General features: G+C 42.0%; 1 protein-coding gene across 5 annotated transcripts; it reads right to left on the bottom strand.

The window, feature by feature from the left end:
• Window positions 1-1,597: 1,597 nt before the first annotated feature.
• wdr97 (WD repeat domain 97) lies at window positions 1,598-15,746 on the bottom strand. Of its 5 annotated transcripts, none has more exons than XM_047350196.1 (21): window positions 15,615-15,746; window positions 13,718-13,945; window positions 13,068-13,648; window positions 11,976-12,130; window positions 11,160-11,880; window positions 10,049-10,197; window positions 9,741-9,977; window positions 9,568-9,658; window positions 8,495-8,624; window positions 8,337-8,413; window positions 8,179-8,260; window positions 7,953-8,090; window positions 7,099-7,218; window positions 4,909-5,022; window positions 4,667-4,834; window positions 4,387-4,590; window positions 4,178-4,302; window positions 3,919-4,087; window positions 2,826-2,998; window positions 1,955-2,022; window positions 1,598-1,866 (listed from the first exon to the last, which is right to left on the bottom strand). In XM_047350196.1, the coding sequence occupies exons 2-21, from the start codon at window positions 13,811-13,813 to the stop codon at window positions 1,622-1,624; spliced, it is 3,843 nt and encodes a 1,280-aa protein (XP_047206152.1). In that variant the 5' UTR covers window positions 13,814-13,945; window positions 15,615-15,746; the 3' UTR covers window positions 1,598-1,621. The 5 variants fall into 5 exon arrangements, with proteins under 5 accessions (XP_047206152.1, XP_047206151.1, XP_047206150.1 ...); XM_047350195.1 differs by having other exon boundaries at window positions 9,795-9,977; XM_047350194.1 differs by having other exon boundaries at window positions 11,976-12,097.
• Window positions 15,747-18,567: the final 2,821 nt, after the last annotated feature.

Raw genomic sequence — 18,567 nt, 5'->3', positions numbered from 1 at the left:
ATTTATAAATAATTTTAAACATGAGTTATATGATTATTTTTCAGGAGAGTAAATGCACTGTTCTAAATTCTTACGTCAGTGGCATATTCTTTTCATTTGTGTTTAATGGGTCTCTGATTTTAGACCAAACCGTAACAAAAATGCATTGGCAACATTAAATAAATATCTTACACAGAATTATAGCTTGATCATATAATGATATACAGGGATATTTTAAAACAGGCTTACTATTTGAATAAAGGAAGACAGTTACATGTACATCAGCAGAGGAAGGTGCAGGGGTGAAATAATGCAATATGGAGAGAGAAAGAAGCCTGCACACTTCATCTTCACGCTGGGTTGATCCCACTGATGAAGGTCCAAGTGCTTCTCTCTATCCATCTCTCAAACTATGTGAACATAGTACAAAGTACATTCATTTCCTGCTGTAAAGAATAAAACTCCTATAAATTCTAGCGTACATGTTGGTTAATACTTATTTATAAATGTTTTTTTGCAGCACTAGTGGCCTTTATTTTTGCATATTTTGACAGTGAGCTGACAGGAAAGGGGTTGAGAGAGGGGGCATACATGCAGCAAAGGTCAACCGGCCGGGATTTGAACCTGTGACGGCCTGTGTTGAGGACTAAGGCCTCTAAAAAATGGATCATGCATTTTACCCCTGCACCACCGCTGCACCCCCTTATCTATCCATTTAAGCCATCATTTTAAATGGAAATCATTAACTGTTTGAAAAGGTGGACAAAAGCATAAATTACATAAAATAAATGTAGGAAAGATATGATTAGTTTTAACAAGATGCCAACTGCTGTTTCATTAAGGTGTAAAGATTCAGCGTTTACTATCAGCATATTTATTACTACCTGTTGCCTGGGCAAAAAACCTAATTGGATGCATAATATATAAGATTTTCTGAAAGCAATTTGTAAATAAAGTTTAAGTGAGCAAGACTTGCTTCACCTGGTTGAAAAATATTATGCATGGATCTTCTTTGGTAAAACTTTATACAAGTTTAACCTGTCAGCTTATTCATTTATTTATGCTCTTTTTATTGATTTGGCAATTTGAGTAAAGATTCCTTTTAACATTTTTTACAATGCAAGGCTTTTTATCAGATTTGTTTTTACTGAAAAGCAGAATTTCACATACTGCAGATGAGCATCATGTTTTCTTTAAATATATGGTTATTATCTATGTATAAGCACTTAATATTTACACATCCTTTCCTAATTTTGAGTGGACAAAGCAAACACTGTCACTGAAGTGGGTTGACTGCAATCTGTAGCTCTGTCACTAGAAGTCACCAAATCCTAAATTAAATTCTTTAAAATGACCAAACGTTTTGGAGAACATTTATTTATATAAATGGACCAAAAATAATCCATCTTTAAAAGGAGAAGAGAAAACATAAAAAATGTGTATCAATTATGTCATGTTCATGTCCTCTTCCTCCTTTTAAGGGGGTTGAAGCTGCCATATTGGAGCCTGAGTCCATCAACCAGCCCAATAAGGGATGTAGGGAGCAAACCCTACGTTTGACCTAATGTTTAGAAAAATGACCTCACATTCTGAAAGTATGAATACATTTGAACAAATAGCAGTTGTTACATTTTATTCATTGTTAAATACTTTCAGAATTAGCCCTGGTGCTGGGCTCTGCACATGTTGGTGGGATTGTTGCAGGTTTGTCTTTGAGTTGTCGCCTGTAGTACTCCACCGTAGACTGCTGAGGGATGAAGTAGCTACGAATCGGGAGCCTCACCAAGCGCTCGTATGTGTTTGTGTGAAACGGGCGCAGGATGACACGAGATAGATGCAGAGTGATCCAATTGGGAAAGTGCTTATGCATTGGAGGCAGAAGAACACCTGTTTTGATACAAGTCACATTTGAAGCATGCTTTCTTTTTTTAGGCATTAAATAAGTGTTGGCTGTCTGTGCAGTGTCCTTTTTTACCCCTTAATTTTCGTTTTCTGGCCATGGTGTTCGTCTCTCCCAGGCGAAGGATTGGTTTGAAGCTGATGCTAAAATAGAAAACATAACAGCGATCTGAAAGTTATCATTCCATTAAGTGCTTTATTTCCTTCCACTTAAAATCTAAAACTGACTATAGAAATACAGTTGGATATTGAAGTAAGGATTTCCAGGGCAGGAATTTATGAAGTACAACATTTTTAAAAGGGCGCATTAAAGAAAAAAACAGCTGCTTTATGTAGTTTGTAGTCGATGACATCACAAGAGGCACAAGAATTAAGCTGATCCGTTAGAATTAGGACAAATTATTACCTTTAACATATTCTGACAGACTTGTTACTTGAAAGTAATTTCAATGTAACTCATGCACCGGACCATGATGCAAAATGAGAAAATTTAACCAGAATACTCTGGTCCTCTTCACAAATTGCTTCCCATGTGCCTTACTCTTCCCTGATTTTCCTGATATTTTTGCAACATTTCACATAAATGGCTAAACGTCGCAATGCAGCTGAGCAGAATAAAAATAACATCTCAAAGGAGAAATTACAAAGATGCAAATAAAGACAGGCAAAATGCATTTAAAAGAACTATAATGAGTTACCCTAAACTTATTGGATGTCATCAGAGGTTTATGTATGCAAACTGGTTTTTGGAAGGGTCTATTTTCCTTGGCTAAACAATGCTTTCTGACAAAATAACAAACCAAATATTACAACTGACCAAGATATTTATAGGCAACCAAATGTATCTAAAATCAGTTTGGCTGATTTTTATATAAAGGTCTGCAAGAAGCTTTGACAGCCTATTGCTACAGAAGAAAATTACTATTTAAAATGAGCAATCAGATTACCAGGTCTGCTGAGGCAAGAGCACTTTGTATTTGGGGCCAGCAGATGGAGCAACGGAGATCTTTCTGTGCTCCTCTTTTTGCACCAAACAGAAAAAATTCAGGACATCCACTGCGCTGAAGCTAGGAGGTTTCTGCTTCAAGGGACTTCTGAGGTACAGATACCGGTTATAGTCCTGGGTTTCAGAGAAAGGAAGTGGAAGATGCAGTTAATCATTTGCTGCACAGTGTACAGTGTCACGTTACACATCTTTAATACTAATGTTTTCAGTAGTTTTTGTTTTCTCTTTTTTTCTGCATAATCACTGTTCCTGCTAATCATTTATTACTGTTTTGTCTCTTTGTATGCAAATTTATACTTTTCACACATTCATTTAACAGCATCAACATAAAGCTTGTATATCTGTCCATACATTCCAAATAATGTTTTCCTCCTGTTATCACCTTCTAAGGCTGTTTTTATGTATCGTTTATTGTTTTGCTCACTGACAACAAAATGCAAATATTCTCATTTTATACAATGAGAATAAAAAATATATTTGAAAGTGCCTTGCAAAAGTATTCATACCAGCAGGACTTTTTTACCAATATGTGTGGTTGAAAACTACAACTGCCAATTACCCATAATACACCAGCCACATGGTGAAACATGATGGTGGTGGCATCATGCTGCAGGGATTTTTTCACATTTTCCAGAACCATGTATCCTTTTCCTTCTGCTTTATAGTCATGACCTAATCTGTGTTGATCATGCCATAATTAAATAATTAATTCCTTTTAAATGTAGGGTTGTAGCATGGAAAAGATGAAGAGGTGCAATGGTTACTAATATTTTAGCAAGGCACTGGATTTTTTTCTTTTCATGGAACTGATTGGCTCAGAAGAGCCTCTCAGTTTTCAGATACATTTCCTTCCTTCCTTCCTCCCTCCCCTCCCTCCCTTCCTCCCTCCCTCCCTTCCTTCCTCCCTCCCTTCCTTCCTTCCTTCCTTCCTTCCATTAGTTGTTAACTTGTTGAATTTTAACAGTTAACAAAATAAACATTTTCAGGTTGTTAGAGGTATGGATAAAAACAAAATGAAAAGAAAAAGTAGTAACTTTGAATTTTGACTTCCACAACTCCATCCAGCAATCTGCTTTGTCATGAAGGCTCTCCCATTGGTTAGACTGGTTCTCCAGCTGCAGTCCCCAGCTCTCTAACTCGGGGTACAGCCACAGCTGTGCCTGATTTATACCTAATGCCCCAAGCAGGCGGAGTACTGGTACCCTATTGAAAAAGAAACAAGATTTTTCCCTCTCTTAATACAAAAAAAAAAAAAAAAACACGACTTACATCCCAACACTGTTGGAGACTCACCGGAGATTCAGTTGTTTATATGCCAGAAGAGCTAGAAGTTTTTTCACAAGATCGTAACCGATTTCAGATTTTAAAGACACCAGCAGATTTAACATCTCAAGAATCATAACACGATCTAGATCTGACTGAAATAAACAAAAAAAAAAAAAAGATTAACAACCCTATCAGTTGTAACTCAAGCTGTAGTGTCAATCGTGGTTTTACTGTACAATTGCTGGTCGTATTAATGTCTCCAAAGCGTCAGTAAGCCCTGTGTAAAGTTCTTCTGTGGTATTTAAGAAGTTCTGTTGTTGCAGGATCTGCAGGGCCTGAACTACTGCAAGGATCTTGATGTCTGTTCTTCTGCTGTAGTTTTGCAGGTAATTCAATAGCTGCAAGGAGAGGTCCTCAGGAGAGAAGTTGCTTGGCACACTCTGCAAACATACACACAGCTAAGCATGAAACATGTTTATGACTAAGGATGCTAGTATTTTTATCTACTTTTGTAACCTTTTTGTCAGGATACAAATCAGTAAACCATTCCATCTCTGCAAACTGTTTGAGGAACGTTGGAAGTTCAGGGGAGGGTTCCCGCTGTGGAGGTGGTGATGGGATCTTAGGAGGAGGAGTTTGGAGTCTGGGTTGGGATTGCTTCACTGGTATGATGATCTCTTCAGACTGCAAGAGCAAGTCTGATAAAAATCCCACAGGCTGGTCATGTCTCATAATGTTTCAATGTGTCTTGTTTTTACCGCTTCTGCTTTCTTTACTCCGACTTGTTTCTTAAGTATGACCTCCTGAGCAGGTGCTGAAATCTCTTTTCTGACAGCCATTGGAGCCTTTTTGGTCTCCTGTGGCTTCAAACTCTGAATAAAAAAAAATCATGTTACATAGTGATGTGAAAAAGTCAGCAAACAAATCCGAATATCAGACAAAAGTAAATAGAAACTGCAGTCCTCAAATGATGATTTCATTTATTAAGGCAAAAAAAATCTACCCAAACCAACCTGGCCCAATATGAAAAAATACTCGTACTCGTACTCGTACTCGTACTCGTACTCATACTCGTCATCTTCCGGTTTATCCGGGACTCAGCAGAGACACCCAGACGTCCCTCTCCCACACACCGCCTCCAGCTCCTCCAGGGGGAGCCCAAGGCGTTCCCAGGCCAGCCGAGAGACATAGCCCCTCCAGCATCCCCTGGGCCTCCTCCCGGTGGGATGTGCCTGGAACACCTCCCAACCAAGGCGTCCAAGAGGCATCCAGTATAGATCCCCGAGCCACCTCAGCTGGCTCCTCTCGATGTGAAGGAGCAGCGGCTCTACTCCGAGCCCCTCCCGGATGGTCGAGCTCCTCACCCTATCTCTAAGGGAGTGCCCGGCCACCCTACGGAGGAAGCTCATTTCAGCCGCTTGTATCCAGGATCTCGTTCTTTTGGTCATGACCCAAAGTTCATGGCCATAGGTGAGGGTAGGAACGTAAACCGACCGGTAAATCGAGTGCTTCACTTTTCGGCTCAGCTCTCTCTTCACCACAACGGACCGGCACAGTGCCCCCATTACAGTGGCAGCCGCACCGATCCGTCTGTCGATCTCCCGCTGCATTCTTCCCTCACTCGTGAACAAGACCCCGAGATACTTGAACTCCTCCACTTGAGGCAGGAACCTCCCTCCAACCTGAAGAGGACAAGCCACCCTTTTCCGGTCGAGAACCATGGCCTCGGACTTGGAGGAGCTGATCTTCATCCCAGCCGCTTCACACTCGGCTGTGAACCGCCCCAGCACATGCTGTAGGTCTTGGCTAGATGGGGCCAGCAAAAAGAAGAGATGAAATCCTCTGGTCCCCAAACCAGACCCCCTCCGGCCCTTGGCTGCGCCTAGAAATCCTGTCCATAAAAGTTATGAACAGGGTCGGTGACAAATGGCAGCCCTTCCGGAGTCCAACAAGCACTGGAAACAGGTCCGACTTAGTGCCGGCAATGCGAACCAAACTCCTGCTCCACTTGTACAGAGACCGGATGGCACCTAATAAAGGGCCCCCGATTCCATACTCCTGGAGCACCCCCCACAGGGCACCATGATGGACACAGTCGAATGCCTTCTCCAGGTCTGCAAAACACATGTGGACCGGTTGGGCAAACTCCCATGAACCCTCGAGTACCCTGTAGAGGGTAGAGAGCTGGTCCAGTGTTCCAAAGCCAGGACAAAAACCACACTGCTCCTCCTGAAGCCGAGGTTCGACTGTCGGCCGTACTCTCCCCTCCAATACCCTGGCGTAGGCCTTACCAGGGAGGCTGAGGAGTGTGATCCCCCTGTAGTTGGAACACACCCTCCGGTCACCCTTCTTATGAAGGGGGACCACCACCCCAGTCTGCCAGTCCAGAGGCACTGTCCCCAACCGGCACGCAATGTTGAAGAGGCGTGTCAACCATGACAGCCCCACAACATCCATATAGTTGAGTACTCAAGCGTCTGGATGTTGTGGATTTTCATACTCCGCCCTGAGTATGAAAAAGTAATTACCCCCTAAACCTTTTTGGTATCTTTTATCCCACTTTGTGCTGTCAGACCGGTTCAAGTGATTCCTTGATCCTACAGATGTGGCAGTAATCAGGCCTGGAGGCAAATGTTCACATAGAACTTTGTTGGTTTAGATAGCTTTACCCCCTTAATAAATGAAAACACCAGTCAAAAACTGTTGTTTGGATTTACTCTGGTTTATCTTTGATATTAAAACATTATAGTGTGAAAAAAGTAACAAATCTGCGAGGGGAAATCGCTGTATTTATGAACAAATAAAAGAGAATGACACAAGTGTCACATTTTCTTTCCTAAAGCTGAATCATTTTTATAAAAAACTTGAAACTGCTCCAGGAGAGCACATAGAAAAGGTTAAAGGCTCATTATGTTAAAAATGTATACCTTGTATTTCTGAACATTTACCTGAATGTCCTGTTTAGGCTGGGGAACGGTGTCTTCTTTTAACTTCGAAAAGTAATGGGGTTGGAACAAATGCGTTTTGGTATCAAATAAAATTTCCTCAAAATCGTCTTCTGGACCAATCTGAAAAGTAGAATGTTTACCAGCTGATAACACAAATCAGTATGCATTTAGGAAATGTGTATCACCTTAAAAAGTAGTAAAAAGAGATTTTCTATATGTACGGTACATGACAATGGGGAAAAAGTGTAAACAACCATGTGAAATGGCCAGGTTTTGAGATGTACAAAAATCAAATCCTGATAATTTAAAACCTTTTTCCATCTTCAATGTACCTTTCTACATACTTTCTGTGGTAAAACAAACAAAGGATGGAAACAAGTAAAAGAAAAAGAAAAAAGTAGTCTGGTTGCATATGTGTGCAGTCAGAACCACCTTTTTGTTTAAGTTCAGCTTTAAGTCAACTTTGGTAGATGTCTATCAGCATAACCCATTTTGAATTAGGGACATTTGCCAATTCTTTAATCTTTAAAATAATATATAAATTCTGGTATTTCTTAAATAACAAAAATCTCAAAAATAGATTAAGGCAGAAGAAAAGTGTAATTGTGCAGAATATATGTATCACATTAAAAGCTGAAAACAGTTTGAAATAATTCATCATGGCATGATTTGTTTACAGCACAAATACCTGCCCACTTAGCCAGGGTGTGCATACTTTTGAGAACCGCTCTAAACTGGTCCAGTGTATTAAAAGACTATATGAGAGTTTAATTTATTTTCACTGGAGTTAACCAGGTGAAAAATAGCTGTTGTTGAAATATTGTACTTTTTTGTGGTTATATATATTATTGTACCATTTTACAAGGTGGCAAGCCATATAGTTTCCCCATGTAGCAGTCAAAGGCCTCTTTCCTTATTTGTTTTGTCTCTTTTGGGCAGTTTACAATTCCCTTCAGAGCCTTCCGGTTCAAGTCTCTGATCGATAACTGCTCCTGAAACAGGTGAAACAAAACGTATGAGCCAGGCATTTTAATTTTTACTGTGTTCAACAGATCTTAAAATGTACCCTTGTACACACACCTTGTCCTGTTGCACATTTACGCTCAATACCTGATTCCTGCAGATTGCTTTTGGCAATTGTTCTGTCTTACAATTTGACATGCTAAAATACAGAATTGGTGAGAGCTTATTAATGTCCTTGCATTATTATTTTAACTTGAAAGTGGCACATAGCTTACTCTGTTTGGTCGTGTGTTTCTTTAATCTCAGGAACAGGCAAGTCAGAGAGGGGATCTTCGAAACAGTTGTAAGAAAACTGAAAAAAATCAGAAATAGTGAAACTTTCCTGTTTATTTTTTTTAGCTTCAGAAAAATAATAAAGTGCTGAAAGCTGCACCTTTTGTCTGTATTTCTTTGGTAGAAACTGTGCAAACTCCATCCTGTACAGGTCCCCTTTGATGCCTAAAAACAGTTCCCCATTTCCACTGTATGCTATACACTGAGGTACTGCCACAAGCTGTTGCATCCTGGGAACAAATATACAATGTATGAATATTTAGTCTAAAATATGCAATGTCTTGCAAATGTATTCATTCCCCTTTGAACCTGTTCCTGTTTTGTTGGGTTGCAACCAGAGACCTCAGTATATTTATTTGGGATTTTGTGTGGTACACCAACACAAAGAAGTGCATAGTTGTGAAGTGCAAGACTAAGAATACATGTTTTTTGACAGAAAAAAACATGTTTGGTATGTGTAGATATTTAGAAGAACATTATCCCCACAGCATGATTCTCCCACCACTGTTTTCTATCACTGAGGTGTTTAGGGTGATGTGCACTGTGAACTTCCCCCCCCCCACACAGCATTTTGCATAATGGACAATTATTTTCCATTTGGTCTCATCTGGGCAGAGCTCCTTCTTTCTCTTCTTTGTCTCTCACATGGCTTGTGGCAAACTTCAAGCTAGATTTTCAATGATTTTCTTTCGACAATGCTCTTCTTCTTGAAACTTTTCAATAAAGGCCAGATGTATAATCCACTTTTTTTTTGCTGCCCCCGAATGAACTGTGGATCTTAGCAGCTCCTCCAGAGTAACCCTAGGCTGCTTCTCTAACTAACATTCTCTTCTTCCTTTGAGGCCTTCACAAAAGAGATGGATTTATAACAAAATAAAATAAACAAGGATTCTATTGCCAAATTTGATTAGGTCTGATAGTAGTTAGTTGCACTGGATTTTATTTAGAGGTGTCAGAGTAAAGGCAGTTGAATGCAGATGCAAACATTTAAACCTATACCTTCCATCACTGAGTCGCATCATTGTTAGTCTATCACATAGAATCCCAATAAAATTCATTGAAGTTTGTTGTTGTTATGTGACAAAATCAGAAAAACGTTCAAGTGGTGTGAATACTTTTACAACCCTAACCAAAATAATACAAGAGGATTTGAAGCAAGTAACCAAGTCCAACCAGATGAGTTGATTCCTTTCATTCCAGATGCGCACTGTCTTATCCAGACTGCTTGAAACAAACACCTTTGGTCCAGGAATCTCACACACTCCTGCAAATGAAAAAAAAACAAAGTCACTCAGGCAAAAGTCTAGTTTGCAGCATCTATTTTAGAGGTTATACCAAGCTATGACCTGTGAGAGAATCTAAATGAGCATTATTTTGCTGATAAGTTAGTTGCTTCTGACTTTGCAGATTGAAGAGCTTGATGCCGTAGGAGCCGCTGTATGGGTCTTGAAATGTCAGGGCCAACTGAAGCTCCAACGCTGCCAGGTGGACCTGAGGCTGGCCACATTCCACCGTTTGTTGTTGAGAGAGATACACTGCTGAGTCGGGGTGAACTCTCCACACTACCACTGTGAAGTCCTCACCTTGATGATTGGGTTTAAATTAATCAAATCTTCATTGACAAAAACGTGTAAAGGGTTTAATTAAAATTCACCTGAGGTGAGAAGGAAGTTGTTCTTTGGATACACCTGCATCGCTGTAACACTGTGGCCATTGTGTGCAGGTGTTCTGCACAGGACCTTCCCATCATCTACTGTGAGAACACTTACACAGCCACCCCTTTGGCCAATGATAATCCAAAATCTGATTCAAACACAAGACGTATAAAAGATTTAAAAGAACATTTAACTTCTAGCCTTTAAAATACACTACTGTATATTGCCAATAGTATTCGCTCATTTGTCTTCATACACACATGAACCTGATCAACATCCCAGTGTTAATCCACAGGGGTTAAAATCATGTTGGCTCTCACTCCTCTGAGGAGGCTTTCCACAAGAATTATGGAAATATTTGACCAATTTTAGGAAGTACGTTTGTGAGGTCAGACATTGATGTTGGACAAGAAAGCCTGGCTCCCAGTCTCCTGTCAAATTCATCCCAAAAGTGTTCAATGTAGTTGAGAGCAAGATCAGGCCATTCAATTTCCCACAGAGTTGAGAACATGAAAATATCCAAAATATCTTTGTAGGCTGAATCATTAAGAGGTCATTTCACTGGTACTAAGGGTCTGAGCACAACTACGGACAAACAACCCCACACCAGAATCCCTTTCTACCACTGCATCCTATAGTTTGGATTGTACTTTAAGTGCAGCTGCTATGGAAACCCATTGCTTGAAGCTCTCTACATATTTTTATGGAGCTAATCTAAAGACCACAAGACTGAAGGTCTGTAACTATCGACTCTGCGCCTCAGCATCCGCTCACAGTACTCTGTGATATTTGCGTCACCTACCATTTCCTGGCTGAGTTGCTCTCATTCACAGTCGCTTCTTATTTGTTGTAATACCATTAACAGCTGACAGTGAAATATTTAGCAGGGAGGAAATTTCCTGACTGGACCTTCTCAGGTGGCTTTCTCTAATGGTAACAGACTGGAATTTACTGAGCTCCTGAGAGCGACGCATATAGTCTGAGTGCCGAGGTGTTGGAATTTATAAACTTGTGATTGGAAGTGATTGGAACACCTGAATTTAGTGATGTGGACGGGTGAGTGAATACATCTGGCAATATAGTGCTTTACTGTAAAGTGGAGCCTCCTACTTATTTTTGAAATTATCAACATATCTGTTGTTCTTCTGACTGCAGCCTTTCCCCTCCCGTAAACTTTTCCATTTCTCTAAAGCTGTCTGTGGGTCCGTCACGGAGCTGTAAAGCACCAAGCAACAGGCTGGGCCAGGTACCGGCAGATTCCAGGCATCTCTTTTAGTCCCACATTCCGTGTGCTGCCAGGGACCCTGCCCTCTGCCTTCCCATTCTTGTATCACAGTGGCTGGATTAGTGAGTGTGCTGGCTTGCAGTAAGGTACCTTCCTCGGTCAAGGCCAGCAGCAGCTCTTTGTGCAGGCAGTAGTCAGCACATATAATCCTGTCTTCTGGCTTGAAGTAAGTGAGCACTGCTCCTGTACTGGCAGAAACGAGAAGGATACGACCGTCTGCGCTGACACAGACGACTCGAGTTGGGTAGGAAGGAGGGAAATGTGAGACTAGGATTTGTTTTAGTGGGACGCCTTCATCCCCTCTGAGCTTAGAGTGGAGAGTGTACCAAGCTGTTAGAATCCAAAGGTCCACGCCTTTGGCTGAAAAAGAGAAACAAGGGTGTCCATTTTTTGTGCCACCGAAACACAGTGGAGGTTTGCTTTGCTCTGTGTAGACACAATCGACTGCCATGCTGTTTTCCACATCCCAGCAACGAATTGTACAATCTGCAGAGCAGGATATCAGCAGGTTTGATTTGGAGCAGTAGAAGAGCGAATTCACCACGTCTAAGTAGAAGCAAACAAACAGAAGGAAGACAAAAAATAAAGTCAATCACACATAAATGAAAATATAATCTGGAGCAGTTTAATCTCACAGTTACCTTTATGTCCTAAAAAAGTCACATGTGGAACCCAGTCAGGTCCCCAGACTGTTATGGATAGATCTTGTGAAGCGATGATCAAACAGTCGAGTTGGATGCAGAACAGCATTGCGGTGATGTCGCTGTGAGACACAGTCTTTGATACGCTTTCATATCTATTTTAAATAATTTACCAGTTTATCTCATCATGATCAATTTATTAACTAGCACATATAAAACCATGCTGGCTTTACTAAAGGGCTATGTGATAAACAAAATTAACCAAATAAATGGAACCATCAAGTCAACTGAAAACATCTCATAATTAATACAGTAAAACATACAGTTAGAATTATAAAATATAAAGAGAAACTATTTGATATGATAAAAATATTAGAAAAATAGATTGCTTGTATAATAATAACCTACCACAATGGAATACCTGTGTAATGTACAGTGTCTTGGAGAAGTATTTTAAGTCCTTCAATTATTCACACAACTACAAAATAACACATAACTGAGATAGAAAGACAAGGATCCGTGGATATGTAATTAAAGCTAAACACAGGCCATTCCTGGAAGGAAACCTGTTTGAGTCCGCAAACCACTTGAGACTTGGGACAAGGTTAATCTTCCAGCAGGACAACCATGAACATACAATGGAATGGCTCAGGGCAAAGCATATTTATGTACTGGAATGGTCCAGTCAAAGTCCAATTCTAAATCCAATGGAGAATCTGTGGCAAGACTTGAAAACAGCTGTACACAAAAAATCTCCATTCACTAAGAAGTTTCAGCCTCTAGATGTGTAAAGCCAGGAGATATAGAGGTCTCGATTCAGGTGGGCACACTTAAGGTTTTGGTTTTAATGTAAGAAAATGTGAAAAAGTAAAAGGAGTATAAATACTTTCACTTCAAACTGTAGAGTTTCTTATACTATTTATAATGTGGAGAAGGTTATAATTTATCACAACCATTTGGAAACATATGACTACTGAAGGTACTGAAGAGGAATGAGATCCTGAAACAAAGAATGAGCTCAACCATATAACAAAATACTGCATCAAATTCCACAAAATCAATTGTGCATAACATCATCATAATCCTGCAGACCTGGAACAAAGATCCTCCATGTGGTCCAAAACCATCCCACCATCGAGGTCTACCACAGTCACAACCTTCCCCCATGCAACAAAGGCTCTGTGAGGCCTGTCCTTTCGTGGAGGAGCCAGTGTCAATTGAGTGAATGTTCTGTGCTGCTGCAGCCCTTCCTGTATCTTCAGCTTGCACCTCATAAGCAACACCGACCACACACACACATTCCCAACGCCTGCAGTGACAAGCTCCCAGGAATGCTCCGCTGGCTCACACAGACCAATATCAAGGGCGTCATCCGCGGTATCCAGATGCCGCAACTCGCTGTCCAGAAGTGTGAAGATGGGCCCGGGGCCCCAGCCTATAATCCACCCAGGGATGTTTGTAGCAGTCAGGCCCAAAAAGGGCAGTTCTCCCATGAGGGCCTGCTTCCGGAGTTTAGATTTGAAAAGGCTTACTGTGTTGTCTGAGTGGAGGCTGATGAATGCATCAGAAGCCTGTGAATACATCATGAAACGCACCGGGCTGTCACAGGAGAAATGCCTGAGGTGATAGAAACCATGAACGAGGAAGTGCTCGTCCTCATCAGAGACAAGCACCTGCAGACACAAAGAGAATGTTTTAGTAATGACAATAATTTCCTGGCAACCACCTACAAGCTGAGCTACCTTTTTTCCAGTCTGCCTGTTGTCCTGTCTGAGTCTGAGCAAACCCTGGGTTTGGAGTCTTCCTTTTTCTGACATCCCAGAGTGCTGAGAGAACATCTTCTAAGCTGGACTGGAAAACAGAACCGTGGGTGATGTACTATTCTCTCCTGGAGTTATCATCTCAAACTGACCCTGTCTTCAGGGACTGGTGCAGATGTAAAATGTGTTTCCAAACTCTGTAGGAACCTGCTAATAAATAAGGTTTGCTCAAGCTGAGGAACATGTAAAACATACAGGTCATGGAAGACTTAAAATGTTCCCTACCCCTGCATTGCAAAGAAAGCAAATCTCTTTTGGGATAGAGGAAAAAGCTAATGCAAGCCACACTAGAAATACAAGCAACAAGTAATTTAAATTATTAATTAATTCACAGTGTAAACTTTAAAAGTATCACTTATTTAAATAACCAAAGGTTAACTATGTCTCAAATACTCTAAAATCCTGCTTTTATTAAATTAATTGTTTTGTGTAACTAAGATAAAAAGCTTAGGTTATTGTTTATTTGTTTCATTTTTAAGTTAACTACTTTATGTAAAGTGGGATTTAATTTTTTTATTTCAGAAAAAAGGTAATATAATACACAAATTAGCGAGTTATATACAAGCATGCAGCATACAGTGGGTGAAAATCCCTGACTGTTATTTGACTGCAAATTACCCAATATTTAATGAAATACTGTAAAACTGTGAAAGATTAACAATAAAATCCAAAAACTGTAATCTCTTTGCCTGAGCTGCAAGAATGTAGTTCACAAAGTATCTTTTGTTTTTCTTTTAATGTGTTTGAGAAAATATGTTTGCAATAAACAAATATATACAAAATATTTTCATCTGCTTTCTAGAAAGACTTTTTCATGTTAAATCTGAGTGGTTTCAGATTTACTACCTGTTAAAGATGGGCAAAATCAAGAAAAGATTAATCTGAGTTCTTCACTTGTTGCCAAACCTAATTCTTACCAGCTTTAAGTTAAATCTTAATTGTTTTAAACGTAGAATGTGTTGAACATTGTAAAATTATGGTACAATTAATATTAAAATCGTATTCTTTTTTTATTTCTTCATCCTCTGTGTTTAGTGCTTTGCAATCATTGTGGGCCTGCAGTAAATAAACATTTTTCCCTTCCAAATGTTCAACAAAGAATGTTTCAAAGTTCAAAATAGTTCACCTCGGCCAGAAGAAATGAAGGACAAAATCCTAAAAGTTTAATTTTCTTGTTTTAAGAGTTTTGCTATTGTTGATAGATAACTAATGCATGGCTACAGATTGCAAAACATATTTTGCTTTCTTTCAAAATATCTTGAGATTTCTTGTGAATAACGCAAAGTATTTCAACTTAGGATCACTGAAGGACATTTGGATTTAAAGTATTTGCTGTTATAGATCTAGTAGCTTCCTGTTAATTATTTGGTCCTTGTGCAGTACGTTTCCACATTAACAGGTTCATTTTGGACTGACAAACCTTTATTAATTAAACAAAACAAAAACCTTTTAAATAAAATGTTATCTTGAAATAAAAACTGGCAACAAATGAAGGTTTGGAAATTCATTCAGTGATTTTAACAAATATCCCTGCTTTATGTAAGGTAGGAAGCACTATTACAACTTTTACTTGCCAGAGGGCAACGATAGTCTGTTTTTAAAACAAACCATATTTTTACTGAAAATTTTATTAAAGGTTGTGGCACTAGATAGTTTGTTTGAAAGAGTTATATGAAAGAGTTATATTTGAATAACAAAGCATGGGCTATCCGGTAAATTGTCTAATACAAATTTTGAAAAACAAACCCCGACTTTTAGGTTCAGTTGGCTAACTAGCTTGGTATTCACAAAACCAGCCTTTTTCAAGTGTTCCTCTTACCAGCATCCAGTGGTTTTAAATCCCCGTTAAAGTCATCCCTATACAGTTTATGTAATATTAAGTCAAATACCAAAAACCTTAACAAATTAACAATAAAAACGTTGGACTCTTGATCTGAGAGTTCTGTGGTCGTTACTAGGCTACTGCATGGATGTAGGTAGCAAAGCATATTTTGTTTTTCTTCAAAATGTCAGGACAACGTAAGTTTTCTAAACAAGTAAAAGAGTTCAACATGACTCAGGTTTGAGGTGTTTCAGACTATCTGTTACATATGGTAAGAGCTCTGTGGTTGTTGCTAGGCAACCAGAACAAAATGTTATGTTGTTTATGTTTAAGAAAATCTGACAGAAAATTTGAGCTATCCTGTTGCTTGGTAACCATTTTTTTTTCAGCCTATATGTAGTTTAAAACAAATATTTCCAAACTTGCTGTAATTTTTTAGCAGACCCTCTTCCCCAGTGGGCCTTCTGGTCAGGATGGAGGGGCTGGCCAGCTTGCTTGGTGCAGTGGGGTGTGCCGTGCGGGAGGGTGGGTGGCCAGCATCCTGGGGCTCCTCCGGGGTTTGGGTGTGTGGTGCCTGGTCCTTGGCGTGCTGTGGTGGCCTTCCTCCAATGCTTCCTTCTGTGGCTCTTGCCCCTGGCCGGGCGCAGGGCTATGGTTGGCGGTCAGGTGGGTGGGGCGGTGGAGCATGTCTTGTGCCCGCACTGGGGTGGCTGATGAGATGTGCTTGGCCTGGAACGGTTGGCCTGCCCGGCCCGGTTACCCGGCTGGTGCATGTTTCCCTCTCACGGACTGATGGGCTGGGGCTGCTGATGGTGGCCGAATGGTTGGGTGGCCTTGGCGGTGTGCTGTTGTATCTGGGGGGGGGGGGGGGGGGGATCAGGGTGGCGGGCTAAGGGGTGGCGTGGGGGACTGCAGCGTGTGGGGTGAGGGGGTTGTGAGGGGGGTTGTGTCCTCCAGCATCTGGATCGGCTGAGCGGCGATGGTTGAGCTGAGCTGGATAATGTTTCTACCTGGGCTATCGTTTCAGTGGCAGTGATGTGGGGTGTCTGTGTGGTTGCAGGGGCGGGATGGGGGACGCCGGCCTCGAGTGCTTGCCGCTGGCCGAGGACCTCTTGCTGGGTGAGTTTGTCCCGTCTTGTTGAGGGGTCGGGGACTCCGTTGTGAGCTTGGTGCTCGACGGTGTCTGCCCTGTTGCGCCTGTGGGCGGGGGCTGGGACAGCATTGCGTGGGGCCCTTGCCTTGCTGTCGCGGCGCGCTGTGTGGTGGGGTTGGGACGTGGCGGGGGTGCTTGGAGTGGGGCAGTGTGTGGAGCTTGCGCTGTGTGGGTGTTGCTTCGTCGGCTTTTCGGAGATGAAGCTCTCCTGTGGGAGTTTGCCCATGTGCTGTGGGGGGGTGATTCAAGGCGTTTGGGTTCGGGGGCATGTGTTCGATATCTGTGTCCTGGTTGGGGGTGGCCCAGTGGGGAGATTCATGTCGGGTTCATTGTGGGTGGAGGGCTCATGGGGTTGGGATCGGAACTCATTGAGGGTTGGGACTATTTTATTCTGTGGCGGCACTGTTTGGCGAGCTTGTTTGGACCACGTAAACCCCTCTTTTGTACATGGCCCCCTCCCCGGATGAGGATGGTTGGGGACTGGGGTCGGGGCAGGGGATCAGGGTCCGGGCCAGGGTCGCTCAGGTTCAGGCACAAGCCTGGGCTAGCCCAGACCAGGTTCAGGTGCTGGGGCGGTCTGCTTGTCACCACCCCGGAGGGAAGGGGACCACCTCCTGGGTCCGGGGGCTGGTTGTCCCTATGGGGTATCAGCACCTAGACCTGGAAGTATAGATTATGTAAGGGGAGTGTGAGTGTTTGACGTCCATTGTTGTTTGTCTTTACGTTGGGTGCGTGGGTGTGAGTGTTTTTATGTGTACGCATGAGGGTGGGAATGTGTGATTGTGTGTGCCTGTTTTTTGTGTCAAGTTGGGTCTTGGGCTGCTCCCTCTCCTGGATCAGTTTAGGACCCCATCGAAAGTGGGGCCAATTCCCTCCCCGCCACACTACCTGCCGGTGGTTGGTATCTCTGGCCGCCGGTGTACTTGTGGTTCTCGGTATCTGGGGCTGGGTGTTTTGGTGTGTGCTGGCTCACTCCTGGTGGCTGCTTGCCGGGACCTGGACCCCTGAGGTCGGTCGGGCCTCTGCTTGGGGAGTGATATGTCCTGGGGTCTCAGGGTCCATGGCTGGATCTGCTCGGGCGTAGATGGCTTCTGGCGGGGCCTGTGGGCTCGTCGCTGCAGCTCCCTGGGGCTTCTGCACTGTGCCTGCTGGGTGGTTCCCCTGGGATTCTCCCCTGCTCCTCTCTGGGGGGGTTACAGTAGTCCCGGCGGTGGTTCTCCTGGGGTTCCTGTGCTCTGGGGGGACTTTGGATGTCTTTGGCTCAGATCTCCTCCGTATCTGTCCCAGGTCAAGGGGGTCTGTGGCTCCTCACACTCACTGTTGTATATTTTTATGGAGAAACCTTGTATACACAAGCGCGCTCACACTCAGACCCACAGGTGTTTAGATTCAGGTGTTAACAGATACACAAATGTTCTATAATGAGCCGCATTTACCACTACATATACATCTTGCATTCATAAGTACGGTGCACCTTTCGGTAAAAAGGCTGGTAATACGAACATCTCTGCAAGTGTAGAAGCAAGCAGGGTGTTATCTTGTATTCTCTTCATCCTTCTTTCTTTCCTCCATTCTATTGTCCTTCTCTCTCCTTTTCCTTTTTCCCTACCTTTCGCTCTTTTGTGCTTCTTTCTTTTCCTTTCCATTTCTGTCTCCGTGTCCGTAACAATTGAAATAATCTCAAAGCAGTTTCTAATAAAGTTTCTTTTTATGAATATCAAGCAGAGCTTTAAACCGTTAGCTGTAATGCTCCACTTGTGAAAGTAAATCTGTTGGGCTTTTTCTCACTCGGACAAC

This window comes from Girardinichthys multiradiatus, chromosome 21 (genome assembly GCF_021462225.1).
Source record: "Girardinichthys multiradiatus isolate DD_20200921_A chromosome 21, DD_fGirMul_XY1, whole genome shotgun sequence".
NCBI lineage: Eukaryota > Metazoa > Chordata > Actinopteri > Cyprinodontiformes > Goodeidae > Girardinichthys > Girardinichthys multiradiatus.
This window is presented reverse-complemented; position numbering and strand designations above follow the sequence as displayed.

Coding starts and splice junctions, on each gene's coding strand:
- wdr97 (XM_047350196.1), bottom strand. CDS start 13,813: ATGTTCTCTCAGCACTCTGGGATGTCAGAAAAAGGAAGACTCCAAACC. Junction 2,999..3,918: donor TGTGGAAGTCAAAATTCAAA/GTTACTACTTTT, acceptor TCTGAAACCCAG/GACTATAACCGGTATCTGTA. Junction 2,023..2,825: donor CTCTTGCCTCAGCAGACCTG/GTAATCTGATTG, acceptor TTTCTATTTTAG/CATCAGCTTCAAACCAATCC.